The 26,569-nt window shown below is 41.0% G+C and overlaps 1 protein-coding gene across 1 annotated transcript in view; it reads left to right on the top strand.

The window, feature by feature from the left end:
* col7a1l (collagen type VII alpha 1-like) overlaps positions 1-26,569 on the top strand; it is a 161,194-nt gene that overhangs the window by 39,734 nt on the left and 94,891 nt on the right. Inside the window, exons 14-37 of the mRNA XM_080421195.1 lie at positions 128-286; positions 804-920; positions 1,443-1,592; positions 1,891-2,028; positions 3,412-3,558; positions 6,304-6,423; positions 9,234-9,380; positions 9,984-10,283; positions 11,994-12,133; positions 12,860-12,983; positions 13,548-13,691; positions 14,315-14,505; positions 14,871-14,942; positions 15,791-15,808; positions 15,964-15,990; positions 17,589-17,654; positions 18,677-18,757; positions 20,999-21,025; positions 21,776-21,820; positions 23,357-23,431; positions 23,656-23,751; positions 24,412-24,438; positions 25,763-25,816; positions 26,472-26,543. Coding sequence (XP_080277321.1) covers positions 128-286; positions 804-920; positions 1,443-1,592; positions 1,891-2,028; positions 3,412-3,558; positions 6,304-6,423; positions 9,234-9,380; positions 9,984-10,283; positions 11,994-12,133; positions 12,860-12,983; positions 13,548-13,691; positions 14,315-14,505; positions 14,871-14,942; positions 15,791-15,808; positions 15,964-15,990; positions 17,589-17,654; positions 18,677-18,757; positions 20,999-21,025; positions 21,776-21,820; positions 23,357-23,431; positions 23,656-23,751; positions 24,412-24,438; positions 25,763-25,816; positions 26,472-26,543 — 2,537 coding nt within the window. The remainder of the gene's footprint in view (positions 1-127; positions 287-803; positions 921-1,442; positions 1,593-1,890; positions 2,029-3,411; positions 3,559-6,303; positions 6,424-9,233; positions 9,381-9,983; positions 10,284-11,993; positions 12,134-12,859; positions 12,984-13,547; positions 13,692-14,314; positions 14,506-14,870; positions 14,943-15,790; positions 15,809-15,963; positions 15,991-17,588; positions 17,655-18,676; positions 18,758-20,998; positions 21,026-21,775; positions 21,821-23,356; positions 23,432-23,655; positions 23,752-24,411; positions 24,439-25,762; positions 25,817-26,471; positions 26,544-26,569) is intronic.

Raw genomic sequence — 26,569 nt, 5'->3', positions numbered from 1 at the left:
ATCAGGAGTAGCGTTTGGTACTTCAAGCATATTACCCATAGAATTCATTTTATTTTTCAGTATTGGCGCATGTCCACAAAAATAGAAATAATGTATATAATGGAAAAGTTTCCTGCATGGTTTGCAGAGTTTTTGGGTCGGGACCGTCCCAGACAGCTGGCTCTGAACGGCAGCACCACGTCTCACCAGCTGAAGAGCCTGGCCCACGACACCGAGTACGTTCTGTCTCTCTACGTTCTGTTTGGACCGGCCGTCGGACCCGGGATCACCGCTACCTTCCGCACATGTGAGTATGACCACTTGAACCCCCAGTATCCCTGTAGAGCATAGCAGTGGCGGCCATTTTGTGGTGCCCCAGATAGAAAGTCCATATTTCCCATAGTGATTTCCGAAAATATTTATATTATGGCCGGCCGAGACAAAAGGAAATTGATGTATGCCCTCCCTCCCTGTCTCACTCTCCTTCCCTCCCTCCCCCTCTCTCCCCTTCTCCCTGTCTCCCTCTCTCCCCCTCTTCCTCCCTCTCTCCCCCTCTCCCTGTCTCCCTCTCTCCCCCTCTTCCTCCCTCTCTCCCCCTCTCCCTGTCTCCCTCTCCCCCTCTCCCTGTCTCCCTGTGTCCCTGTGTCCCTGTCTCCCTGTCTCCCTGTCTCACTCTCTCTCCCTCCCTCCCTCCATCCCCCTCTCCCTCTCCCCCTCTCCCTGTCTCCCTCTCCCTTTCCCTCTCTCCCCCTCTCCCTCTCCCTCTCCCTGTCTCCCTCTCTCCCTGTCTCCCTGTCTCACTCTCTCATGTCTCACTCTGACAGCTCCTCTGGGCTACGTGTCCAACTTCAAGGTGTCCTCCTACACCAGCAGCTCCATCCATGTGGAGTGGAGTCCCATCGTTGGAGCCACCGAGTACAAACTGTCCTGGAGCCTAAAGGGTAAAGTGTTTAACCATGTATTATGTCAGTGGTGCTTCTGCCATGGACCTGCAGATTTGATCAACAATAAATAATTTTGTATTTGTTTCATGTCTAATAAAGACACATCTTTATAGTAGCTGCGTTAGTGTGCTCACACTGGCAGCTACAAAGGTACAGGGTACCATTCGTTTACAATAGAAGCCAGGCACATCTGCTATATTTCGGCTTACGGGTGAAAAATTGCTACATTTGATAGAAACTGGCATTCATAAAATCGTTGCGTGCGTGCGTGTGTGCGCGCAGGTTTCAACAACTTGAGATGGCCGGAAAGGCAAAAAGTCTGGCAAAGTACTCTGTTTTAATTGGTAGCCGCCACATATGGCGAAGACGCTGTTACTTCTACCCATAGAGTACTGAGTGACATGTATCATATGCCATGATTTTGTGAATGTAACCTGAACTGTACCTTCAATATTTGTGTCCTTGTATGCTTTCCTTTATGTGGACATGAATACATTGTTAAAATGTGTGCACTGGTAGATGGCGGCAGCCCCCAGACTCGCTACCTGGACCGCAGCACTCTGTTCCATCGCATCGAGGGTCTGAGTCCAGAGTCCAGCTACACGGTCAGCATCCACGCCGTCTACGGCAACACGGAGGGGCCAGAGCTCTCCCTCTCTCAGCTCACAGGTAAAGAAGGTGGGGGGGGGGGGGGTTGCTGGCCTGAGAACTATTCCGAATGCTATATACCTGTAGAGTCTGGAACTACACACAACCCAAAAGCAGAGAATGGAAACTGTGAACGGTCATTTCCGTTCACGAAAATATATTTTATAATATCTTTACATTTTATTTCATACTCTCCATTTCTGCTAAGCGGCAAGCTATATATGCTTATATGATTTTGGTTTGTATAAAGGCCAGTCCACACCAATGATTCACCATGCAACTCCTTGAACATGCAACACTGTCTGTGTTTTGGCTATAGCTGCGGTGTCGGACTCGGAGCTGATCCCGACGGTCAGGGAGGTCAGTGTGGTGGACATCGGGGTCAACTTCTTCACGCTGGCCTGGAAGCGGACGCCCGGGGTGTCTGGGTACAAGCTGTCCTGGAGCCACTTTCTCGGCAAGCACACACACAAAACGCACGCACGCATACGCACGCACACACACGCACACACACATGTTTGTATTACTATATTGGGAGGACAAAAAACATTTGTAGGACGCCGATTTTATGATTTCTTTTTTAAAGTTAGGGTCAGTGATATTTTTGGTTTAAAACAATAACGTGTTTTGTTAAAAGGTTATATATACATCACTATTCTGATAGTACTCATTGCTATGGAGTGTTTGTTCAGTCACATGGGTCTCCATGTCTCTCCAGTTCTTTAAGACACTGAAAATATCAGGTAGGTGGCAAAATTTCAGCCAATTAGCTATAGTAGATAATAGAGTAGCTATTTACCAGCTTAATTTTTTTGTGTTCCAGTTCCAATTGTGTCTGCTCATTTCTTTGCGTCATCACTTCCATTTTCACTTGTTTAATCTGTATCCTATCTGAGTTCTCTATCCTGATTGGATAAAATTGGTATGACCTGAAAATAAATGTTCTGTTTATTAACGAGTTGGAGAGACATGGAGACTCCTGTTACTGAACAAACACTCTATAGCAATGAATACTATCAGAATATAGTTATTTAACCCTGTTACTGAACAAACGCTCTATAGCAATAAGTACTATCACAATATAGAGCTTTTTAACACTTATTTTAACCATAGAAAATCACGTACCCTACCTTTAAGTATAAATGAGCGTAACTCCAACCCTAACCCTTAAACCCTAACCCCTAAATGTCCAGTCCTAACCCCTAACCTGAATCTTTTACAAAAATCTACGTCTCTTTTTTGTCCTGTAGTATATATTTCTGAAATTTTGCTATACTTGTGTGGACATTTGGCCCTTACAAGTACTGTATAGTAAATACAAGTACACACACACACACACACACACACACACCCACACACACACACACACACACACACACACACACACACACACACACACACACACACACACACACACACACACACACACACACACACACACACACACACACACACACACACACACACACACACACACACACACACACTTCCACCCACCTTCTTTGACAATTTGTAAGTAGGTACAGTAAGCAAGGTAAACACGAGGTAATACATCAAATGCATAGAAATAGAGAAATAGTCATCTAGGATCACAGGTAAACCAAGAACGTCAGTCTAAATAGTATAATATCAAAAAATAAATAATCTGTACATTGGAACCATACAAACTCTAGGATACCAGGTCAACTAATGAACCTATAGCATCTGTCTACATAAACATGCTATCTAAATTACATTTTAACCTTTGCATAAACCTGAAAGATCGTCAAGGCTAGGACAAGTGCTACGACAAGTGTTACGGGCTAATTACCGGCAACATTTGGTCTCTCCTTCCCTCTAGGGGGCGATGAGAAGTCGGAGCTGTTACCCGCTGCCACCACCACCTTCACCATCCGCGGCCTGCAGGAGAGCTCGGCCTACAAGATCCAGGTGTCGTCCATGGTGGGGAGCAGGGAGGGGAGTCCGGCCCTGGTCACCGCACGAACCTGTGAGCGTTTAATACCTGTTACTGTGCATGTACTTCTTCTAAATCAAGGGCCGCGACCCCCCAAAATAATCATATTTGAACTGGGGACCCCCCACCCTGACAAGCACTTGGAATTGTAGGAGTTGAGACTCCCGTTCCACAGAAAGATATCGTGAAAATAGCCTTATATCATTTCAAAAAAAAAAATTGGGTATTAAAAAGGTCTTAAAGGTCCTTAAATTGTCACTTCCCTGTCATCCGGGGATCCCCCCTTGGGGGTCCCAACCCACAGGTTGAGAACCACTGCTCTAAATCAGTGGTTCTCAAACACTGGGTCAGGACACATTTGTGGGACCCATTGTGGGATTTAGTTTTGTATTATTTCAAAAGTAAAAAAATAAAATAATAATAATAATAAAACAAATCATGATATGACAACAATTTTTTCAAAAGAATTTCATGGATAAATAAAAATCAAATACATTCCATAAAATAGAAGGGAAAAAAAACTTTTGTGTTGTGAAAATTGCAGATCTACAAGCTCACAACGCATCGCATCGCTAGTGGCTATTTTCACAAGTTTGGCTCAAAAATTATATTTTATTTGGCCTCATATCTCCATCTGAAATGAGTTAATAAGAGAAGATTTGTGTTGTTAAAAATTTTCCACATTATAAAAAGAAAATCAGCATTTTTCAAATACGTTTTCAAAATGCTTTGAACATAGACGATCTACAAGCTCACAACACGTCGTATCGCGACTTGTTGTGTAAAACAGGCTTTAAACTGTAGTATTTAAACTGTTCCTCGTTTTGCTGGGGACCCACTGGGGCCCCCTCAAGGACCCCTGGGGGTCCCCTGGACCACATTTTGAGAATCACTGCTCTAAATGTATTTAACATGCTTCAAACCTGCATATGCCTCTTTTTCTAAATGCATTGAACATCTGGCACATGTCATTCTGAATGTAGTTAACCATCCGTACAGCTGTGGTCTGTTAGGAGCGGTGCTATTCCCATGGACAGAAACGTCCACTATACTGTGTTACTACTACTGTAGTAAAAATAAAGAAAACAGTTTTGCTACTCATCGAAACAGAGGCTGTTTTGTGTTGTTGAAAGATCTGGTCAATGGTCATTTACATTGACCAGATCTGTGGAGGACGCAGTTGAGTAAATACAATAATTTCCATCTGGCGGACATGTTTTATTTTCTGCCCATAAAGTGTATTATACAGAGAAGGTGGGGTCCTGAGACGTTTCCCACCAAGGAGAATAGTCCTTCAACAACACAATTTAAACAGCCTTTGTTTTAATGAGTATTCTTTATTTTTACTACAGTTGGAGACCTTGTACGGTAATGGACGTTTCAGTCCATGGGAATAGCACCGCTCTTGGCAGAACGTTGGAGAGAACTCGCTAACGCCCTGGACCTGAGCTACCATCCATAGGCCTAGATCTTCTAAATGCATTTAACATGCTTTGAACCCCTTTTCTAAATGCATTTGACACACTTCAAACCTGTCCGTATGTTTTCTGTTAGTGGACAATATCCTTAACAGTAACGTTTTTCCTCCATCAGAGTTGTAGCCTACTTTGATCCTTTTTTTTTTTTTGTCCATGAATTTCATGGACAAAATTATTTTATTGAACTGTTGGCCAACAGTCAACTAATCGTATATATATATAGTACCTTTTATTTAAAGGATAAAGCCCTTGAGATGTACCATCTGGTTTTCGAGGGGGTCCTTATCACAAATGCACAAAGAGTGCAATATAGGTTCGTAGGTTCGGGATTTATAGTGCGGCCCCCATCCAGTTGTTACACTGGCCTGGGGCCCAGTCCGCAGAAAGAGAAAAGAAGGAGAAAAAGTTGGAAAGACAAAGAAGACTTGCATAGACGGAACAATACAACAAATATATCCATGCATACTTAAACAAAGACAACATACAGTACTAAACCAGTGGTGGAAAAAGTACTCAAATGTTTTACTTAAGTAAAAGTATCAATACTGCAATGTATAAGTGCTCTGTTACAAGTAAAAGTCCGGAATTCAAAATTTACTTGAGTAAAAGTACAAAAGTATTGGTATCAATACTACTTCTACAATTGCAAGTGCTTGTCAGGTTGGAGGGAGGGGGTTCCCCAGTTCAAATATGATTATTTTGGGGGCTTTTGGTCCTTAAAGTACCAAAAGTAATAGTACTAAAATGTTTGAAAATAGCAAATCTACAAGCTCACAACGTGTCGCATCGCAACGCGTTGTGAGCTTGTAGATCGGCTATTTTCAAATAGCCTAGGTATAAAATAGGGCTAAAGTGGTTAATGTGTGTTTTATAATGTAATAATTTATATCTGCAAAGTAACTAATAACTAAAGTTTTCAAATAATTGTAGTGGAGTAGAAGTAAAAGTACTGGAAATACTCAAGTAAAGTACAAATACCTCACAATTGTACTTAAGTACAGTACTTAAGTAAATGTACTTAGTTACTTTACACCACTGAACTAAACAAAAACAAAAGCTCAGCTGTAACTGGCCCACCCCACCTGGTTTGGGGTGATTTGATATTTATTTAATTTTGTTTGATGAATTTCACAGACCGTGGCATTTATTGAACTGGAGGCCAACAGTCAACTGATGGTGGATCAGGATTTGATTTTTTGCCATGATATTACATGAATAATAAAACATGGAAGAAGGAGAGCCTCTCAGCCAGTCAGCGCCCACAGGTTAAATTTAATGTTGGATGATCTTTGTGTTTCAGTGGATCTCCCTAAAGTGAACGGCTTTGCGGCCCTCAACCTGACGGACAGCAGCGCCGTTCTGAACTGGACCAGCGTGGGCGGGGCTTCTGGCTACGTCCTGTCATGGAGACACATCTCAGGTGTGCATTCATTCATCCATTCATTCATTCATTCATTCACTCATTCATTCATTCATTCACTCATTAATTACATCAAGGATTCCCAAACTCGCGATGCAACGCATTGTGATCTTGTAGATCGGCTATTTTTAAAAGATTTTTATACATTTGAATACTTGACATTCTGCACAATGAGTACTTTTACTTTTGGTTCAGTACATTTTGATGCCAATACTTTTGTACTTTTACTCAAGTACATTTTGAATCCCGGACTTTTACTTGTAACAGAGTAGTTCTATTGCAGTATTGATACTTTGACCTTTGAGCATTTGAGTACTTTTTCCACCACTGGTCGTGATTGCAGCATGTGTCACAGGTTCATGGTTTAAAACACGAACCAGATGGTTGGCCTATTATATCGCTGTGTGTCAGTATATCTCTGCTTTAACTGTTTCTCTTTTGGGATATGAGGTATATATCTCCTTGTTCTGAGGTTTCCCCCGTTCCTGTTTTTACCGTAGCCGTAAAACAAACTTAAGGATTCCGATTCCTTGCCGTGACGTAGATAGATGCCCATATTTGGAATGGAGGGAACACATATTACAGGGATATTTCACTTTCAAAAAAACTTTTGGTCATTTTATCGTCTACTCAGGCCTTTGTGAGCCCCCCAGACAGTTTTTAAGTTGGTTGATTCATTATTTAGATATTTGATATTCATTTTATCAGACACGCCCCCTTCCTATACAAACCCATTGTAACTTCAAACTTCATTTTAACCATGTTAGATTCATCAAAAACACCCGTCCTTGGTTCTGGTGACTCATCCTGCCCTCCTAATGTGTGAGGGGGCCGTGTTATTTCAATTACTTTTTTCATTTATTTTTAATATTTTTTTTGGAAAATGAAAAAAATTAAATACAATAACAAATTTAAATAAAATAAATGAAAAAGTAATCGAAAAAACACGGCCCCCTCACGCATTAGGAGGGCAGGGTGAGTCACCAGAACCAAGGACGGGTGCTTTTGATGAATCTAACATGGTTAAAATGGAGTTTGAAGTTACAATGGGTTTGTATAGGAAGGGGGAGTGTCTGATAAAAGTAATATCAAATATCTAAATAATGAATCAAGCAACTTAAAAACTGTCTGGGGGGTTCACAAAGGCCTGAGTAGATGATAAAATGACCAAAAGTTTTTTTGAAAGTGAAATATCCCTTTAAGTCACTGCAGTGTTGCCATGTCTGCTTATTATAAACAACATTGGGCTTGTCTTTCTGTAAAGCGCTTGTAAATATTGGTGGTTGGGTTTTTTGGGGCTTATTGTTTCTAAAGTGCTTATTTGGGCTAATTCCCTAATCTTGTTTAATCCAGTGGTTCGTTCATTGTTTCACGTCAGACCCCCAGATTAATATGTAATTGTCCATGGACCTCCATCTAAAAATAACATGTCCCAGGGACCCCCATACAAGATTTGTGATGTCAAAATGTTTCAATCATATTCAAAATACTTCCAGAATTAAAAATAGCAGATCTACAACCTCACAACGTGTCGCAATGTGACACGTTGTGAGCTTTTAGATCTGCTATTTTTGTCGATAAAACTTAGCGCCTAGTCTCTTCTTTTGGGCTTGTTTTCATAGATCTGGCCGCTTGTTTCTCTTGCAAAATCTGGCAACACTGGTGGAGGGACACATGATTGAAGTTTTTTGAACATTTTTTGTATGAATGCACAATTGCAGCGACTGAATGACCTTTTCTTTTACAATCCTGCTGTCCACTCCTCATTCTAAATGGATCTCAGCAGGGGAGATTAGATTTTTACCTGTTCTTACAAAAGCCCTGGGTCTTTGTATAAGCCCCATGCATGACACACGTCAATCATTAAAACACGCGTGGCTTTGACCGTCAGACGACGGCAGAGTGGCGGAGGTGCAGCTTTGGGGGGGGGGGTGAATTGACATGGACAAAGTGCTGTGTCCTGTGAGAAATCGACATGGACAGGCGTTTTGTCACATGTTCAGCTCGACAGCAGTCCGCACACAGACATGATTTTATCAATCGTCTGAATGTGTGTGTGAATGGGTGAATGTAATCTCTCAAGACTCTGCACCACTTTTATTATATTATATACAAGATTGTATCTTTTATGTCTTGTATTTTATTGCATTATATTTTAAAAATGTTCTGCTGTATTTGGAGACCCGTTCATCGTGCTTTTGGGATTAGAAGTGAATCAATGGAATATCTGTTGGCAAACTGCCATGGACTTTGCCACCGAGGAGAAACAGACTGAGAACTTTGTAAATGATGATGCTGCTTTAATATAGGATCCCTCTTTTTTTAGACTGAATAGCCGTAACATAATGAGTGTTAAAAACACCTGACATGTAATCATTCTATTGTACTGTACTGACCAAGATGACCTGCTTGTTCTAAAACAAAACGAATAAAAAGAAAGACAAAAAGACAGATTCTGCACCACTGCCTTACACATGTAGTGTTGTTGTTAGTAGGAATAAACACAGAAGCACTCGGGAGGAAGTGGAATAAGAAAGGGGAGGGGCCAAACCAAATTCCTGTTTCTACACAAAAAAGGAGGCACCCATTCGTTTTTTGTTTTTAAATATATCGAATGGGTTCCCAGATTGGGGTGAATGTAATGCACGTTGTAAAGCGTTATTTAAAGGCACCATTTATCATCATTTTACTAATAAAATGTGTAAAATTCTTTATTAATAAAGAAGCTGCAAACAAGCTGCAAATACAACAATCATCACCTCAACACAAATACGTACTTGCTGTTTTTACATCATGTATTTGTTTTTCAGAGTTGGAGACTAAAACAGAGACTCTGGGGCCCGGCGTCACCTCCTTTAAGATGGTTGATCTTCTGTACGGCAGAACCTACATCTTCACCATCAGACCTCTGTACGGAGAGATGGAGGGACCCATCACCACCCTCTATCAGAGGATACGTAAGACCACGTGTTTCAACAAGTCTTTGATGCATGTGTTCATTTTGACAGAAAACTAGTTTTAGTCATAGTCTTTTTGAATAAAATTCAGTTTAGTTTTTGTCATCTAAAAGTTGTAGACTAGTTTTAGTTCACTAAATACCAGTCGATTTTAGTCGACTAAATCTACAGTTGATTTAGTCGACTAACATGTATTTTGGCGTAATCTGATTTACACTTAGCTGCATGCCGAAAATAGCTCACAGCGCATCGCAGCGCGACGTGTTGTGAGCTTCTAGATCGGCTATTTTCGGCATGAAAATGTGTGCACATTTTTGAATATATATATTTTTAAAGCAAAAATGTTTTACTCAAATCTTTGCTCCTGGGGAATCCCTGGAACAAAATACTTTGATATGGGGGTGGCGGCCAAATACATATACAATTTTGGGGGTCCTTGACATGAAAAGTTTGAGCACTGATATAGCAACAATACGTTTTTCAGAAAACTCTTTAGAAGGATTTAGAAGATTCGTTTTTTAATGGGCTAAATAATAATTTCTCAATGCCATTTAAAAGCAAGTTTTTACATATCTGTACCGTGGCTTTTTGTGTCTCTTTAAGTGTCTAAGAACCGTCCACTGGTTCGGGTCCCGGACATCCCGGCCACATCAGCGCCCGACCCGTCTCCCATCACCCCCACGTCAAAGACCAAGACCCCCACCACCACCAAGACACCCCCCAGTAAGACCAGTACCCTCGCACCCCCCAGTAAGACCCTCACCACCAAGAAGCCACCCAGCAAACCTAAAGTTAACGTCAGTAAAACGTCTGCGGTCACCACCACCACTGGACAGGTGATCTCTACGGCCAGCAGTCAGAGGACTGTGAACACAGCGACCACCACGTCACCCCCAGGCCCAGGTCAGTGTTGCCAGATATTTTTTTGCGAGAGAAACAAGCGACCGGGTCTATGAAAAAAAGCTCAATAGAAGCGACACGTTTTTACCACTTGAGCTCATGTTACATCTGCTATTTGAAAATAGCCGATCTACAAGCTCACAACGATGTAGATTGGCTATTTTTGTATTTATTTTTTACAACTTTAACAACACCAATCTTGTATCTTGCACTTTCAAACATGTTTGAAAGTGAAATATCCCTTTAACCACTTAAAGGACGACCTCACCCATTTTCAACCTATTTTCATATAATTGGTCCTCACTAATGCTCATTATAAATATGGTAAAAAATCTAATCTACTTGGTCTGTGTCTCAGAGGAGGGCTTTGGACACTTCAGAAACCCGCCTACCAGTGACATCATCATTAGGCTTTTTAAAATATTCTTAGACAAGATTTAAAACATATTATTTCGATTTGTATTAAAGCATCAACAATGGCTTCATTATAGCATGCTAACTTTCCAGGAATAGAAAGCCTGCGGTTTCTATTAGCTTGGATTCCCCATCGATGATATCACTGGTAGGCAGGTTTCTGAACTGTCCACAGCCCTCCTCTGAGACACAGAGTGAGTAGACACAAATGGTACCACAGTGTAATGAGCATTAGTGAGGACCAATTATATGAAGATAGGTTTGGAAATGGGTGAAGTCGTCCTTTAACACATCCACCGCCAGAGGTTAATCTCATAATGTACTCACCAGTGCCAAGGTGTTTTTGTTGTTTTTTTGTTTTTTTCATGTCGCCATAGATCTTGTTAAAATCCTTAAGATTGAGCCGTGAACGGTCTGTTTACATCCGCGAGATCTCCCTGTATCTCCCAGTGAAGACCGCGTGTCAAACGGACTTCCATGACTGTAGTTAGAGCGGATTACGTTAAACAGTGAAATGCGAGGAGAAAAAACTACAGGAAGAGAATTGAGTTTCAGTTTCGTCTGTAGAATGGGAGCGGGCGTGATCGTCGAAACCGGATCCCAAATAATTCTATTTCCTGTCATCAAACCGGAAACGGAAGTGGATCAAAAAAATTCCGAAAGTGCACCCGGACCGCGCATGCGCGAAAAGACCGCAGCCCGTAGGACTACGGGCTCGGCGCTTAACCGTTGGATTTAACGGCCCGTAGAACTACGGGCCCGGCGGTAAAGGTGTTAAACACTAGCTGACCGAGTCCCCCAAGGCTCTTTACTAGGCCCCACACATTTTTAACCTCCTCTACACCAAATATCTTTGTTTAGAATAGCTGATCTAAAAGCTTGTAGTATTAGGTATAGTATAGTATAGTATAGTATAGTATAGTATAGTATAGTATAGTATAGTATAGTATAGTATAGTATAGTATAGTATAGTATAGTATAGGCTATTATTGTTTAATGATAGCCAAAAAATAGGGACGCTAGGGTTCAAGTGATTAGTACCAAGTTCAACAAATAGTTTATGGGTGTTTATTTATTTTATACCCTATCAACGCATTGTTTGTGTGTGTTTGTGTGTATTTGTTTACTGTGTGTGCGCGCGTGCGTGTGCATGCCTGTGTTGATATTATACCGTTTAGACTGATGAGTTTTTGATCCTAGATGACTATTTCTCTGCATTCGGTGTATTACCTCATGTTTACCTTGCTTACTGTAAATTGCTCTGGATTAAGAGCGTCTGCTGTGTGTGTGTGTTGACAGTGTGCGGTAAAGCCAAGGCAGACATTGTGTTCCTGGTGGATGAGTCTTCCAGCATCGGTGTCAATAACTTTATGAAGATAAAAGACTTTATCTTCCGGGTTTCCACTTATTTCCCCTTCATCGGTCCTCATGGTACACAGGTACAGTACTAGCATTTTGGGGTCATCCCTATGTTCCCCGGGTTCTATGTTCCCTAGCCTGGGATCCAGCCTGATTCACTACGTTCGGCGGATTTCTTTTCTCACTTCGCTTCTCAGTCTGGAATGGCTCCTATCTCCAAGGGAGGCGGGACATGCCATACGGCTGAGAACGACCCGTGGCTTCTGATTGGTCTGTGGTGCAGGGAGGGACAAAAACACCAGTGTGATCGTTGTGATTCGTGATTCGTTGGAACAACATCCAATCAGCAACGACGTTACCTACGTTACTACGTAACATATGTAGTTCCAGTGTAGTTCTGCAAAACGAGTCAAATAGACTCGTTTTGACCAGACTGAGAAGCGAAGTGAGAAAAAACAAAGACTCCGCCGAAGGTAGTGAATCAGGCTGGATCCCAGGCTATATGTTCCCCACTTACCTTAGGGTTTAGGGGGTTAGGGTTATTTTTTGTTCTATTTTCATTGTTATCTCTGCCACGGCAAAGGAAAGGGGGAGATTGTTTTATTTCGTGGGCTAGTCTTGCAAACCGCTGGACTTACTCACTTTATCAGCTTCATGTCTGTGATTATAAATATGTCTTGTCTGAATTTCATGGAAAAGCACTTTTTTGTGTTTGTGAATGTTAGCATTAGTGTGTAAGTGAAAGAATCTATTGAATGTGTTTGTGGGTTATGATGAGTTCTGACCTCCATCTCCTCCGCTCTCAGATAGCCGTGGTTCACTACAGTGATGACCCTCGCATAGAGTTCAATCTGGGGGACTACAAGGACAGGAACTCTGTTCTCAGGGCCCTCAGGGGACTGCGGTACGGAGGGGGGAACACCAGGACAGGTAACTGACAAGCACTGGCTGCGATCCCCCAAAATTTGAACTGGGGACCCCCCACCCTGACAAGCACTTGGGAGTTGAGATATTGCATTTAGTTTTAAAAAATGTGAAAATAGTCGATCTACAAGCTCACGATGCCTTGGGCGTTGTGAGCTTGTAGATCAGCTATTTTCAAAATTTTTGCCTCTTTCCTATATTATTTGACAATGTTTGACCAGTTTGTTGATTACTTTTGATATGGTCTTTTTTCATTTAATTTAATTAAAACATTCTTTCAAGGTATTACAAAGGTATTAAAAGTCCTTAAATTGTCACTTTACTGTCATCTGGGGACCCCTCAAAAATCATGTGGGGAACCCCCTGAGGGTCCCGACTCAAAGGTTGAGAACCATTGAGACACACACACACACACACACACACACACACACACACACACACACACACACACACACACACACACACACACACACACACACACACACACACACACACACATATTACATATAATACAAACCTACTGTAAAGACTACTTGTTTAATGATGATACCGCTGCTTCCATTCCTGCAGGGAAGGGCATCAGTTATGTGTTAAAGGAGCTTTTCCAGGAATCCGTGGGGATGCGACAGGATGTGGCCCACGTTCTGGTCCTGATCACAGACGGCAGAGCCATCGACGACGTGGTACCGCCGTCCAGGATCGCACGTGCTCTGGGTCAGTTGCTCCCTCTAAATTGAATAAAGAAAAAAGTTTGTTTTTTGTTCTTTTTTAAGTATGAAGGTGTTAAATGATGTAAGTTATTAAATCATTAAAGATGGGGTGCCATGATATTTTTCAACCCTAAAACCTGATCATAAGGTATTATTATTATGTAAGGATTTTTTTTCAAAAAAAAAAAAAGTGTACAGTAAGTGTTAAAATGTTGTTTTTATGTGGACATGCCTCCAGTTCATTAAGTATACCTGGTTCTCACCTTAGCACCTCCTCCACCACCTTAGCACCACCCACCTGTCCTAGTCCCTCCTCCTCCTCATGCCCACACCTGTTGTGTTATGATAATGAGGGGGAGGGTATGGCTTTGTGATGTCACTAAAGCGCTGTTTCTCTATTGGCACGTTTGACCCTCAAGGTTTCAGCCTCCAGGAAGAAACTCCAAATAGTCAGAGAAGACATAAAACACCATAAAAACACCACCAGGGGCTTAATGAAGTTCTATCAACCTCATAGACACATGAAAAACAGAAAAAGTGCAAAAACATGGCACCACCTCTTTAAATTATTATTAATTACAGCAAACATTGGACTTTTTTTTTTACATAACAACATTGTTTGTTTAGGTGTCAGTGTCCTGGCGGTTGGAGTTGCTAACGCTGATCTTGAAGAGCTGGAGAAGATAGCATCGCCGACAACGAGCTACAAGAACATCTTCTACGCCCAGACCTTTGAAGACTTCCCTGCTGTAGAGAGAGAATTCATCAATAACATCTGTAGTGAGACGCTTCTCTCTGAATTCAAACTAGAGGCAGAGGTATTACTGTAGGGAAAAAAACACAAAACACACTCAATTTAAACCACACAAACAAAGGCAAACTTAGGCACACATTCTGCAAAAAACAGAGGCAAAAATAGCAGAACTACAAGCTCAAAATGTGTCGCTCACTGCGTTGTGAGCTTGTATAGACAGATGAGCTATTTTCACTATATGACATACAACAATGTATAGGTGGTTAAAGTTGTAACCATCTTTAAAAAACTTGTATTGAACCTTTTGCTCACAATGCTAGAATATTGTGTAATGCAAATTAGGGTCATTTTCAAAGTTTAATCAGCCTTTGTATAATCTGCAAATTAGATGTGTTTTTGGCCATAAATAAAGACACTGTGTTTTCTTAGTCTGCCCAGCTGGATACCCCCACCGATGACCCAGAAGAGCCCCAGGGTCCCTGCCCCGCCAACTGTGTTAAGGTTGGTGCACCCCTCCACCTTATGTCTCCTCCCCTTTAGCCTACATAATTATATCATCGCTACTAGAACACTTAAAGGAGTAGTTCACCCCAAAAATATTTTCTATCAATTACACACCATATGAAGCCTTGAATTCAAGGGGATTTAAGCCAATAATTTGATGACCGGCGGAGTCTCCGGATGGAGACTTCCTGGAGACTCTGCCGGTCATCAAATTATTGGCTCAGGAATGCAACAAAAACAAACAAATATCCATGAATTCAGGTGTGTAATTGATAGAAAATCTAATAATTAAAAGAATCAAAAGATGTTTGGGCTACTTCGCAACATTCAGCACGGCAACTCGCTCGCCTGAGCTCGATCGTGGCTCAAGTCCGCTTCAGACGGCGTGCCTCCATCGCTGTATTCATGTTTTTATACAACAACGGTCGCCCCAAAACACGCCTAACGCCCTTACTACTTCCTAACTTAATGTTAGGGGCTGTAGTCTGTTCTCACCAAGCGGGGCCGCACGTACTGCACCGGCAGGGGTGAGCGGTCCGCCACTGGGAGGTGAGCGGTCCGCTCAAAAAATGGGGGCGGCCGTGTTTTGGGGCGAATGTTCCCGGTTACCCTTAAAACATTTTAAATTTTTTATTTTGATATTATTTTCTTCCTTTCTTTTTCCAAAGATGTCTATATATACACAACATATAACTTGTATTCCTTAGTTACATCATGGTTGAAGCATCGCTCATGACGTTGTGTTGACATTTTATCTGAACTTTTCAAACACAGATTAATGTTTGATTTAATTAACGGGTTCCCTTCTTCAATTAATGAGGTGTCCTTTTGTTTGTCACCTCCAGGGCCAGAAAGGAGAACAGGTCAGTCATTATTTAACCTTGCTAAAGATTCAATTAATGTAATTACATGCCAAGTATTTAACTATTTTACAAACACAAACTCTCTCTCTCTCTCTCTCTCTCTCTCTCTCTCTCTCTCTCTCTCTCTCTCTCTCTCTCTCTCTCTCTCTCTCTAGGGGGATGGCTTCGGTGTCGGAGGGCTGGTATGGTCAATATCGTCTCTGTACCGGGAAAATATGTCCAAAACTGTTACTTTTCAGGATTCAAAAGCATCAAAAGTAGCAGATCTACAAGCTCAAAACGCACATGCGTTTTGAGCTTGTGGATCTGCTACTTTTGATGCTTTTGTGTGATGCTGTAGTATGATCAAGTAGGGCGTTCATTTATGATTAGATGATGTACAGAATTCTACAACCGTCTAGGAGGGGACAGAGAAAACTATGATCTGAATAGTCATTTGAATGCATTACATGATCTCATTGGATTAACCCAATAAAACCGGGAAAGCATCTGTCATTTTAGATTTGAACCACTTTAACCCTTATCTTATACTTTGGTTATTCAAAAATAGATATGAATGTAGATACACAATATAGCTCATAGCGTGGCACCAAGTGCCGCGCTATGAGCTTGTAGATCTGTAAAAAAAAGACCAGGAGACCTGGTTCTGCCAGACCCAGAATGAAGTCCTAGTATGTAACACACCTACAAACCACTTTATAAACTGAAAAGCATAAATCATTTTATCATTTTTGTGACATAATAACGATGTCATGAATAGTTCGTGACGAAAGGGGACGAAAGGGGGACAGACTTTTTTGGCTGGGGCCGGGGGACAAAGTGACCATGCCCATGTATGGAGAAAACAGATACAAAGCCTCATGTAAGCCCGACCCCTTGGGTCTGGCAAAAAAAATAAATCATGAAAATGTGTTCAAATCTTTGATATATATTTGCCAGACCCAAGGGGTCGGGCTTACATGAGGCTTTGTATCTGTTTCGTCCATACATGGGCAGGGGCCATTTGTCCTCCGGCCGCAGCCAAAAAAGTCTGTCCCCCTTTCGTCCATACATGGGTATCTGTTTCGTCCATACATGGGCAGGGGCCATTTGTCCTCCGGCCCCAGCCAAAAAAAGTCTGTCCCCCTTTCGTCCATACATGGGTATACACAGGCTGACACGTGATGTGAAGTCCGGCTTTGTACCATGAGGCTTTGTACCTGTTTCGTCCATACATGGGCAGGGGCCATTTGTCCTCCGGCCCCAGCCAAAAAAAAATCTGTCCCCAAAAAAAGTCTGTCCATACATGGGCATAGAAGGGACACACGTCTGTCCCCCTTTCGTCCCCTTTCGTCACGAACTATTCATGACATCATTATTATGTCACAAGTATGTAATTAAGTAAAGCTCATCATACTAGAACTTAATTCTGGGTCTGGCAGAACCAGGTCTCCTGGTCTTGTTTTTAAAGCAAACATTTGTAACTCAAATCTTTGCTTCTGGGGGATTCTACAAATGTCTTCTAAATCCTAAATGATCTATCACAGAACAATATTATGGCTATTTAATTTCAACCTATCTCCGTTTAATTGGTCCTCACAAATGTTCAATAGGATCCAAACTTTTAATTTTTTATTAATGCAAGAACAATGGCTTCTATTTCAGCATGCTAACTTTTCCAGGAGGAGAAAGGCTGTAGTTTCCATTAGCTCCATAGTTTCATAGTATACAACACAGAATGTAAACTTTGCCTCTGGACATCCTTTTTGAATTATGTTGTTGTTCCCTCTCGTCTGTGCAGAAATTAAGGCAAAGTCCTGGACAGTTTAATCCTTTCAGCTCATCAAAAGGCGACATGGGAGATAGGGTAAGGACCCCTGCACATGTTATACAGTACACGCACGCGCGCGCACACACACACACACACACACACACACACACACACACACACACACACACACACACACACACACACACACACACACACACACACACACACACACACACACACACACACACACACACACTGCACTATGTAACTTTTCTCTTATACCCCGGATTTGAACCTGGTTTCCTGCGCAAGTGCAGACTTTTATTTGTAGTTGTATTTACCATTGAGCCAATAGAGCCTGCCACCTTGCTCAGGGGATAAATTGCATTTTGACCATCAGATAAAGATTTGTGTCAGATCCTGTGTCTAGGTGAGACATGACCTTTGACCCGATCTAAATGTCTCAATAGAAGAGCAGGGAGACAAAATACAACCACCCCAATTGTATAAGCTATATTGTATTAACATACTCTACCATACAGATTGTATAAGTTATATTGTATTAACATACTCTACCATACAGATTGTATAAGTTCTATTGTATTAACATACTCTACCATAGAGATTGTATACGTTATATTGTATTAACATACTCTACCATACAGATTGTGTACGTTATATTGTATTAACATACTCTACCATACAGATTGTATAAGTTCTATTGTATTAACATACTCTACCATACAGATTGTATACGTTATATTGTATTAACATACTCTACCATACAGATTGTATAAGTTATATTGTATTAACATACTCTACCATACAGATTGTATAAGTTATATTGTATTAACATACTCTACCATACAGATTGGACAAAATTGCTATTTATTCATAAAAGAAAGTTACATAGTGCGGCTCTTGTTGTCTTTTGCTTCTTCAGGCATCTGCAGAGATGCCTGAACCACCCACCTGACCACCCTGGTCAGATGGGTGGGCCGGAAAAAAATCTAGATTTCTACGTGGGCCCCTGCATGGTCCAGAAAAGGTTGGTAAAAACCACTGCCCTATAGTTTTATTGTTTTCCAACACAGATCATTGTTTCTACGTTTTGACAGGGACCTCCTGGAATAGACGGCATTCCTGGGTTTCCAGGACGACCGGGGCGAGGAGGGCCTCCTGGGTCTGCAGGCCTACGGGTAATGTAAAGTCATACTGTCTAATTTTTGGCCAAACCTACTGGTATGTACAGTATGTCTATTACTGTACATTTGTACAGTAAGTCCTGACGTCACTCGTTCATCCCCTGGGTCACGGAAGTAATTTCTCTATGGAGAATAACATTGGGTCATCTTAGAGTCGTCTCGTATAAGAATAGTGGTCCAAAAATAAACAAATTATACCGGCGCTATTGTCAGGGAGGTGGCTCTGCTTCGCCAGTCACTCATATTTAATCTGTTTTTGGCGACAATTTAATTAATTTGGCGGCGGTAACGTTAGCGTTGTCTCGCTGTCAGTTGATGCTTCAAACCGCCATGCTCATTTGTTTATTTTTGGAACACAGTTCTTATATGACACAATATTAAACACGTCCATGGGAATTCAGAAAACGTGACCCAGGTAGGATGTGTAAATTACGTCAGACTTTGGTGCTCTATGTAACCAGGATCGAGACCTCATTTTCAGGTGAGACCTGAGGCCAAGACGAGGCCAAAGCAGTAGAAAAAAAACAATACAAGGGACAAGACAAAAACGTACAACAATTACACAACCCCAATAAATAAAATAACAATAAAACTACAAACCTAACAAATGCAAGACCAAATAACCATATACATCTTAAAAACATGAGCAGGACGTAGACAGTGTATCCATAATCCGCCTCTTAAAATCAGATGGAGAGATTATGTGATCCAGTTTAAGCTTTGCCTGTAGATCGTTGGGTGACCACGGTCCCTGAAAAAACGAGCTCATCTTGCCCGCCTCAGTTTTAACAGCTTAGCCAAGGCAGAGGCTCTGTGGCATTACAGCGTTTGTCTATATACAAGATCAGAATGTTTTTTGACAAACGCGCAGAGCGGTATTTCCGCGTAGAATGTCTATGGATAACTACACAATATAAAACAAAGTGTCCAGAACATTAGCTATGTCTAGTCTGTCAACCTGTGGATATTTTGGACAAAATCATATATTTATAATCACAATATTAATAACAATATGTGTCCTGTTCTTCCAGATATAAGGTTAGTGAATAACACTGCTCCAATGCGATACTGCCGGCTTTCTCTACCCGGAAGTACATTGTTTGGGTTGTGGAGATGTCAGGGTGATTTGGTCTATACTGAAGGAACCCTGCAGCTTTAGCAATCAAGGATATTTTGGAACGTAACAACACGTCGTCAGAAACTGTATTTATTTATAGGCGCTCAGGTGGAGCAGTGGTAAAGTGCCTGCCCACCACCAAGGATGTTGTAGGTTCGAATCCACTGTGGTTCATCCGGCTTTGTTGAGTGTCTATACGCAACACAATTGGTCCGTGGTCGGGGAGGGTGATTATAGTCATTGCACGTACTCCTACGGGCTGGGGGCGGCACCTGTCAGCAGGGAGTGTGGGGCGGGAAGAGTAGGATGAAGGCTCTACACATCCTCCCGGTGGGGGCTCCTCACTGACAGGTGAACAGCAGTGACAACACAGAAATGTGTGTGGGGAGTAATCAATTGGCATAACAACTAAATTGTGGAGAAAAAGGGTTAAGAATTAAAGAAAAAAATTACTATTTATTAACTTTAAATTACATTAATATCAGTGCCCCCTCCCCACCCCCGACACTTGCAATTAACTCATTCACTGCCAGAATTATTACTGGCCGCGTTTGCCCACTGCCAGAGATTTTTCATTGAAAGAAAGAAAGTACTCAGGAGCCGAGATACAGAATTTTAAAGTTTTAAGTTAACAAGGAAGTGGATGGGAGTCTAGACCTTCGAAAAATCATATCTCCTTGGTCTTTGGGTCAAATTTGAAGAAAAAAAAACGTCAGTGGCAGTATTGGTTAATTACGTCAATTACGTCAGAGGCAGTGAATGAGTTAAAATTGTATTTAATAGTGTTTACAGAAGTTGTCAAAAACACATTTGCTGTATGTGGACTGGTTATAGTCAAAGATTATATCAAAAATTACATTGGGTTTAACTGAAAAAAGTGACACAGTATGACTTTCATGAAGAAAAGTTATATTTGGTTATGGTTTATTACATTTATCTAGGACAACAAATGATATAAAACAAATACAATCAACACACTGGTTTCAGACCCACTTTTTTATTGCTGCTTTTAACGTTTCAATCTCATCATTTCATCAGGATTTTGAATTCATTACATTTATCTTAATTTGAATTCATTACATTTATCTTACAGTATTGTTCTTTGTTTTCATCCTTAGGGCCCTCAGGGTATTCCAGGGGACTTGGTGAGTTCAAAACTATCAAAGTATTTCTTTAAAGAAAACAAACCTAAACATTATACCTGTAACAATTTCATCAGTCGATTCCAGCTTTGTGAATTTAAAAGGTCATAAATCAGGAGCCTTCAATGTGTTTCAGGCCCAGGACCCCCTAGTTGAGAGAGAGATGAAGCAGGGACCCCCCCCCCACTACATATTGTATAACATTGTGTTGCAGATTAAACGTTTTCATATATTTCATAGATAGCTTCATAGACTTGTTTGACAGCAACTCTCATCAGTGTATGTTAGATTCATGTTAATGTGTATTTTCTGACAGTTAACCACTTAAACCCTCACTACTTAGAACACTTGTACTTGGTCTGCTCTTTTTTCCCTCAACACCAAACCTCTTTGCCGAAAATAGCAGATCTACAAGCTCACCACGCCTCGCGTGAGCTTGCAGATTTTCGGCTAATGTTCCCCTCAGAATAGGGATGCTATAGGGTTCAAGTGGTTAATGTAAAATAAAGAGAAAAAAGTTCCTATCACACAAAGATTTGGCGGTAACTGTAGTAACTCTGAGGACCCCCTAGGGGTCCTGGACCCCCTGTTGATGACCCCTGTCATAAATTAAAGGGGGACTTTGCTGATATTTAACTTGAATCCCGTGGTTCCTCTCAAGCTATTTTGTGAGAATGAGGTGAACATCTTGACACTTCCAGTTCCACTTCATGACATGATGGTTCTTAACTGAATTATGTTTTGTGTTGACAGGGTCGTCCTGGAAGCACTGGTTCAAAGGGCCAGAGAGGAGAGAGGGTATGTTTCATTACGTTTACTTACAACTTGGGGGTTGGGGATGGGGAGTGGGGGTCTCTGAGATGTAGCGGAAAGCGTAGCCAGCACTGGGCAACGCGGGCAGCTGCCCACCCAGTTGAGCCCTGCTGAAAGACGGACCGAAAAATTATAATAATAACCCGAGATCTCTGTTTAACCCATTAAGACGGGGAAAGCATCTGTCATTTTTTTAATTTTAACCACTTTAACCATTATTTTATACTTTGGCTATTTTTGAAAAATCGTGAAGATATGTGCGAATCTTTGAATATATCTATTTTTTTTAAGCAAACATTTGTAAAATATTTTGTTCCAGGGACCTCCAGAAGCAAAGATTTTAGTAAAAAATATTGTTTAGAAAAAAGATATATATATATATTCAAAGATTTGCACAAATGTTCAAGATTTTAAAATAGCACATTTTAAAATGGCAGATCTACAAGCTCATAGCGCGCCTGTCTGTTTAGAGCCACGGTGATTAATCGCTCATTGCTTTAACAAAAGATTACTGGGGTGGAGAAGTGGGCAATTCACGCCCTCAACACCTCAAACAAAATTAGTCACCCAAAGAAATCCATGTCTCCTAGCATTTGAGAGGATTTAACCCATTCAATCCGGGAACGCATACCGTGTCATGGTAGATTTCTTTGGCTATTCAAAAATAGCAGATCTACAAGCTCATAGCGCGGCACCGAGTGCCGCGCTATGAGCTTGTAGATCTGCTATTTTTGAGGAAAAAGATCTTGAAAATGAGTGCAAATCTTCTAAAATATATATACACTGTTAACTAAAATCTTTGCTTCTGGGGGTTCCTGGAACTAAATATTTTGAGAAGGGGGGGGTGTCCGCGGACAAATACATAATTTTGGGGGTCCTTGACATGAAAAAAGACATAACATGGAGGATGTACATAGGATGTAGAAGACATTGTAGAATGTCTTCCAAAAGCAAAGATTTAAGTTAAAAATGTTCGCTTAAAAAATATATACATAATAAGATTTGCACAAATGTTCACGATAAAAAAAAATAATAGCAGATCTACAAGCTCATAGCGCGGCACTCGGTGCCACGCTATGAGCGCCTAGCTATTTTTTAATAGCTAGGTATAAAATAATGGCTAAAAATCTAAAATGTCACAGTATGCGTTCCCGGATTGAATGGGTTAACTTTATTGTTTGAACTACTATGAAATAATAATCATATTCAAGTGCAAGCCCCATTGACTCATGCTGTAGTGGACTATTAATCAACGGGGGGGGGGGACGTGGGCTTTTGATTGCACATGTTGGAACATTAGTTGTTAACTTTGTCTGCTGTTGTCATCGCAAATTTTGAAATGACTCAATGATTTGTTGCAGGACGTCATGTTCGCATTTATCTGCCTGTAAGGCTGTCTAACCTACTGTGCTTCTTTGATAATTAATCATTTGTATCTGCAATAGCCAGGCCAACCTGTTGTGATCATCTTTGTAATTAACTTTCCATCACTGGTGAACGTGTGCGTGTCTTCACCACTAGGGGGAGCCTGGTTACGTTATAGCAGGACCAGACGCAGGCTACATCCCAGGACGAAAAGGAGAACCAGGATCTTCAGTGAGTCATCAAATTAACTGTAACAAAAACAGATACTTTAATAACAATAAACTGTATTTGTGTTGAACCTCTCCTACATAGAATGCAGCTCCAGGCACTGTACAATATAAACTTTTTTCTTTTACAATTTAGGCATTTCGCTCTTATCCAGAGTGACTTTTTACATAGTTTGACTTATGTAGTTTAATGTAGTTTATACACAACTTATTGTATTTCCGTCACAGGGTCCCCATGGGCCACCAGGTATCCCAGGGGGGGATGGACCTCCAGGCCTGCCTGGTCAGCCAGGGCCTCCAGGATCTCCAGGGGCTTCTGTTAAGGTAGAGCAAACTTGTCCTCTGTCTTCTCTTAATACTCTCATAACATTGCTGTTAGGCAGCAACCTTGTATCTCCATATTTCATCTTTTTAGGTTTTCTTTTTTTTCCATAAATGAATGGCCTTTCTTACTATAATTTAAGTGGTTAAGTATTCTGCATGTGTGAACCCCCTTTTCCCCCATCTCTGATATTTGGATGATGTTCTGAAAAGTCTGAGCTCATTGGCTATTCTGTGACTTTAACTTTCTCAAAACATAGACAAACCTGGCCAAATCAAGGTTAAAGCAGCACTATGTAGTTTGGGCACAAATAACATGGCAGCCATCGTCTTTGACTTCATTACCCAAGAGTCTCTGCAACCATGTCCGGCGAGGACGCGCTGTGATTGGCAGTGCTGCCTTGGTGACTTGGCAAAAGCCAGGATGAAACTCATTGTCTCCCCTATGTATACATTTACAGTAGTAACAGTCAAGCCCCTAGCAGGGACCCCCTTGAGTTTATACATTTATGAAAGGATGATTGTTATTGCTTAAACATGTAACATTATAATTGTGTGGGACATAATATATGCTATATACCGGTAGTTGTTAAAAAAAGTTACATAGCGCTGCTTTAAATAAAACACAAAATAATTTAAATCTGTATTGTCATTGTTTTGTAGGGGGAAGCTGGTGAGGTGGGCATTAAAGTAAGTATCAGGTTTCTTCACATCTGAGATCGCGTAGCTAGCCAATCAGAGGTGTCTACTGATAGGTCTGGGGAAATGTATAATTCTAATGAATGGGCTCGGACGGTGGAGAAAACCAGTGCCAACAGACCCACATTTCATTTATAACCAACCCTGATGTGTGTAATAGTGTAATAGTCATGTTCATGTACAGGAAATCATATAATAAGAAGACAGTGCACTTTTGAACAGATTAAAAGATGATTTGAATCGAATATTTGCCGGTAAATTGTTCCAATCAGAGGGGGCTTTAAACATAATGGCTTTCTTACCAAATGATTTGTAGAAAAAATAATGCTGGTAGTTGGTACAGAATGGTGCTAGAAGTTGTTTGAGATATTGAGGATGTATACATTTGAAAATGAACTGTAACCAGACATATCAGTAATGCGAGACCTCAGATCGTCTGGGCATACGCAACTACATCTGAGATAACGGTTCATGTGGGGGAAGGGAGGAACTGACTGCTTGCTTGTTCAACCAACTGGGAGTAAAAAATGAAAACTTAGAAACCAGTGGTGGAAAAAGTACTATTTTGTTCTACTTAAGAAAAGTATCAATACTGCACTGAAATACTCCATTACAAGTAAAAGTCCAGAATTCTAAATGTAGTTGAGTAAAAGTACAAAAGTATTGGTATCAAAATGTACTTAAAATACCAAAAGTAGAAAGTACTCATTATGCAGAAGGTCCCATTTCACAAGTTTTCAAATGTATAAAAATATTTTGAAAATAGTAGATCTACAAGCTTACAATGCGTCGTATCGCGACACATTGTGAGCTTGTAGATCGGCTTTTAAATCTATATACAAAATCTACAAAGTAACTAGTAACTAATAGTTAAAATGTAATGTAATATACAAAAAATATTGTAGTGGAGTAAAAGTACAATGTTTGTCTCTGAGATGTAGTGGAGTAGAAGTAAAAGTACAGAAAATTGGAAACACTCCAGTAAAGTAAAAGTACCTAAACATTGTTACTTTCCACCACTGTTGGGAACTGGATCACAGTCGAGGATGCATGTTCACAAAAGAATACAAACTACGGTAGTCCAATGAAAACATGCGTGATAGAATCAAATTCTTAATAAGGATCATTGTGCATCCTTGAAGCCTCTAAATTCATTTAAATGACGTCATCCGCGTTTGTTTTTACTTTCTTATTGACCATATTCACATGTTTGCCCTTACATCATACAGCTTACCTCATGCATAAGAGCAAAATGGCCGCCATGTGAATATGGCCACCATGGATGGTATGTTAACTATTCATTTGTGTCTCAAAGGGTTTGCGTGGAAAACAGGGCTTAAAAGGTGACACGGGTGAAGAAGGAAAAGATGTAAGTGTCTCTATCCCGTTTTGGTTTTGTATGAAATCTCTAGAATGGCCAAGAAAGTGTGAAACACCCAGTAGAATGCTGCTTTAAGACCAATATGCATAAAATGTAGCTGAGACAAATATCTTTTGTCGCAGCCAATGTTATTTAATGTTACAATCTTCATGTCAATTGTCCACCATCACCAAGATATGTGCTGTTGAAATGTTTCACAAATATTCAAAATGTGCCACTTTTTTCCCTCCAGATTTTTTTAAATAGCAGATCTACAAGCTCACAACAACTTGCATCGTGAGGTGTTGTGAGCTTGTAGATCGGCTCTTCCAAAATGGCTGATGCATATAGGTGTAAAGTGGCTAAACTGATTTTGATGCAATATTAACGTATTTTGCACTAATGTATTCTCACCTGCTCTCTCTCAATCACACACACACTCACTCACTCACTCACTCACTCACTCACTCACTCACTCACTCACTCACTCACTCACTCACTCACTCACTCACTCACTCACTCACTCACTCACACACACACACACACACACACACACACACACACACACACACACACACACACACACACACACACACACACACACACACACACACACACACACACACACACACACACACACACACACACACACACACACACACAGGGCATTGCAGGGTTACCAGGCCCCATTGGCATAGATGGGGTACCTGGATTACCAGGTCAACAGGGAGGAAAGGTAAGACAGAGTTTTATTAACCAGAG

The sequence above is a fragment of the Gymnoscopelus braueri genome (assembly GCF_963280865.1).
Source record: "Gymnoscopelus braueri genome assembly, chromosome: 23".
NCBI lineage: Eukaryota > Metazoa > Chordata > Actinopteri > Myctophiformes > Myctophidae > Gymnoscopelus > Gymnoscopelus braueri.
The sequence above is the reverse complement of the archived record's forward strand: the minus strand, read 5'-3'. Positions and strand labels throughout refer to the sequence as shown.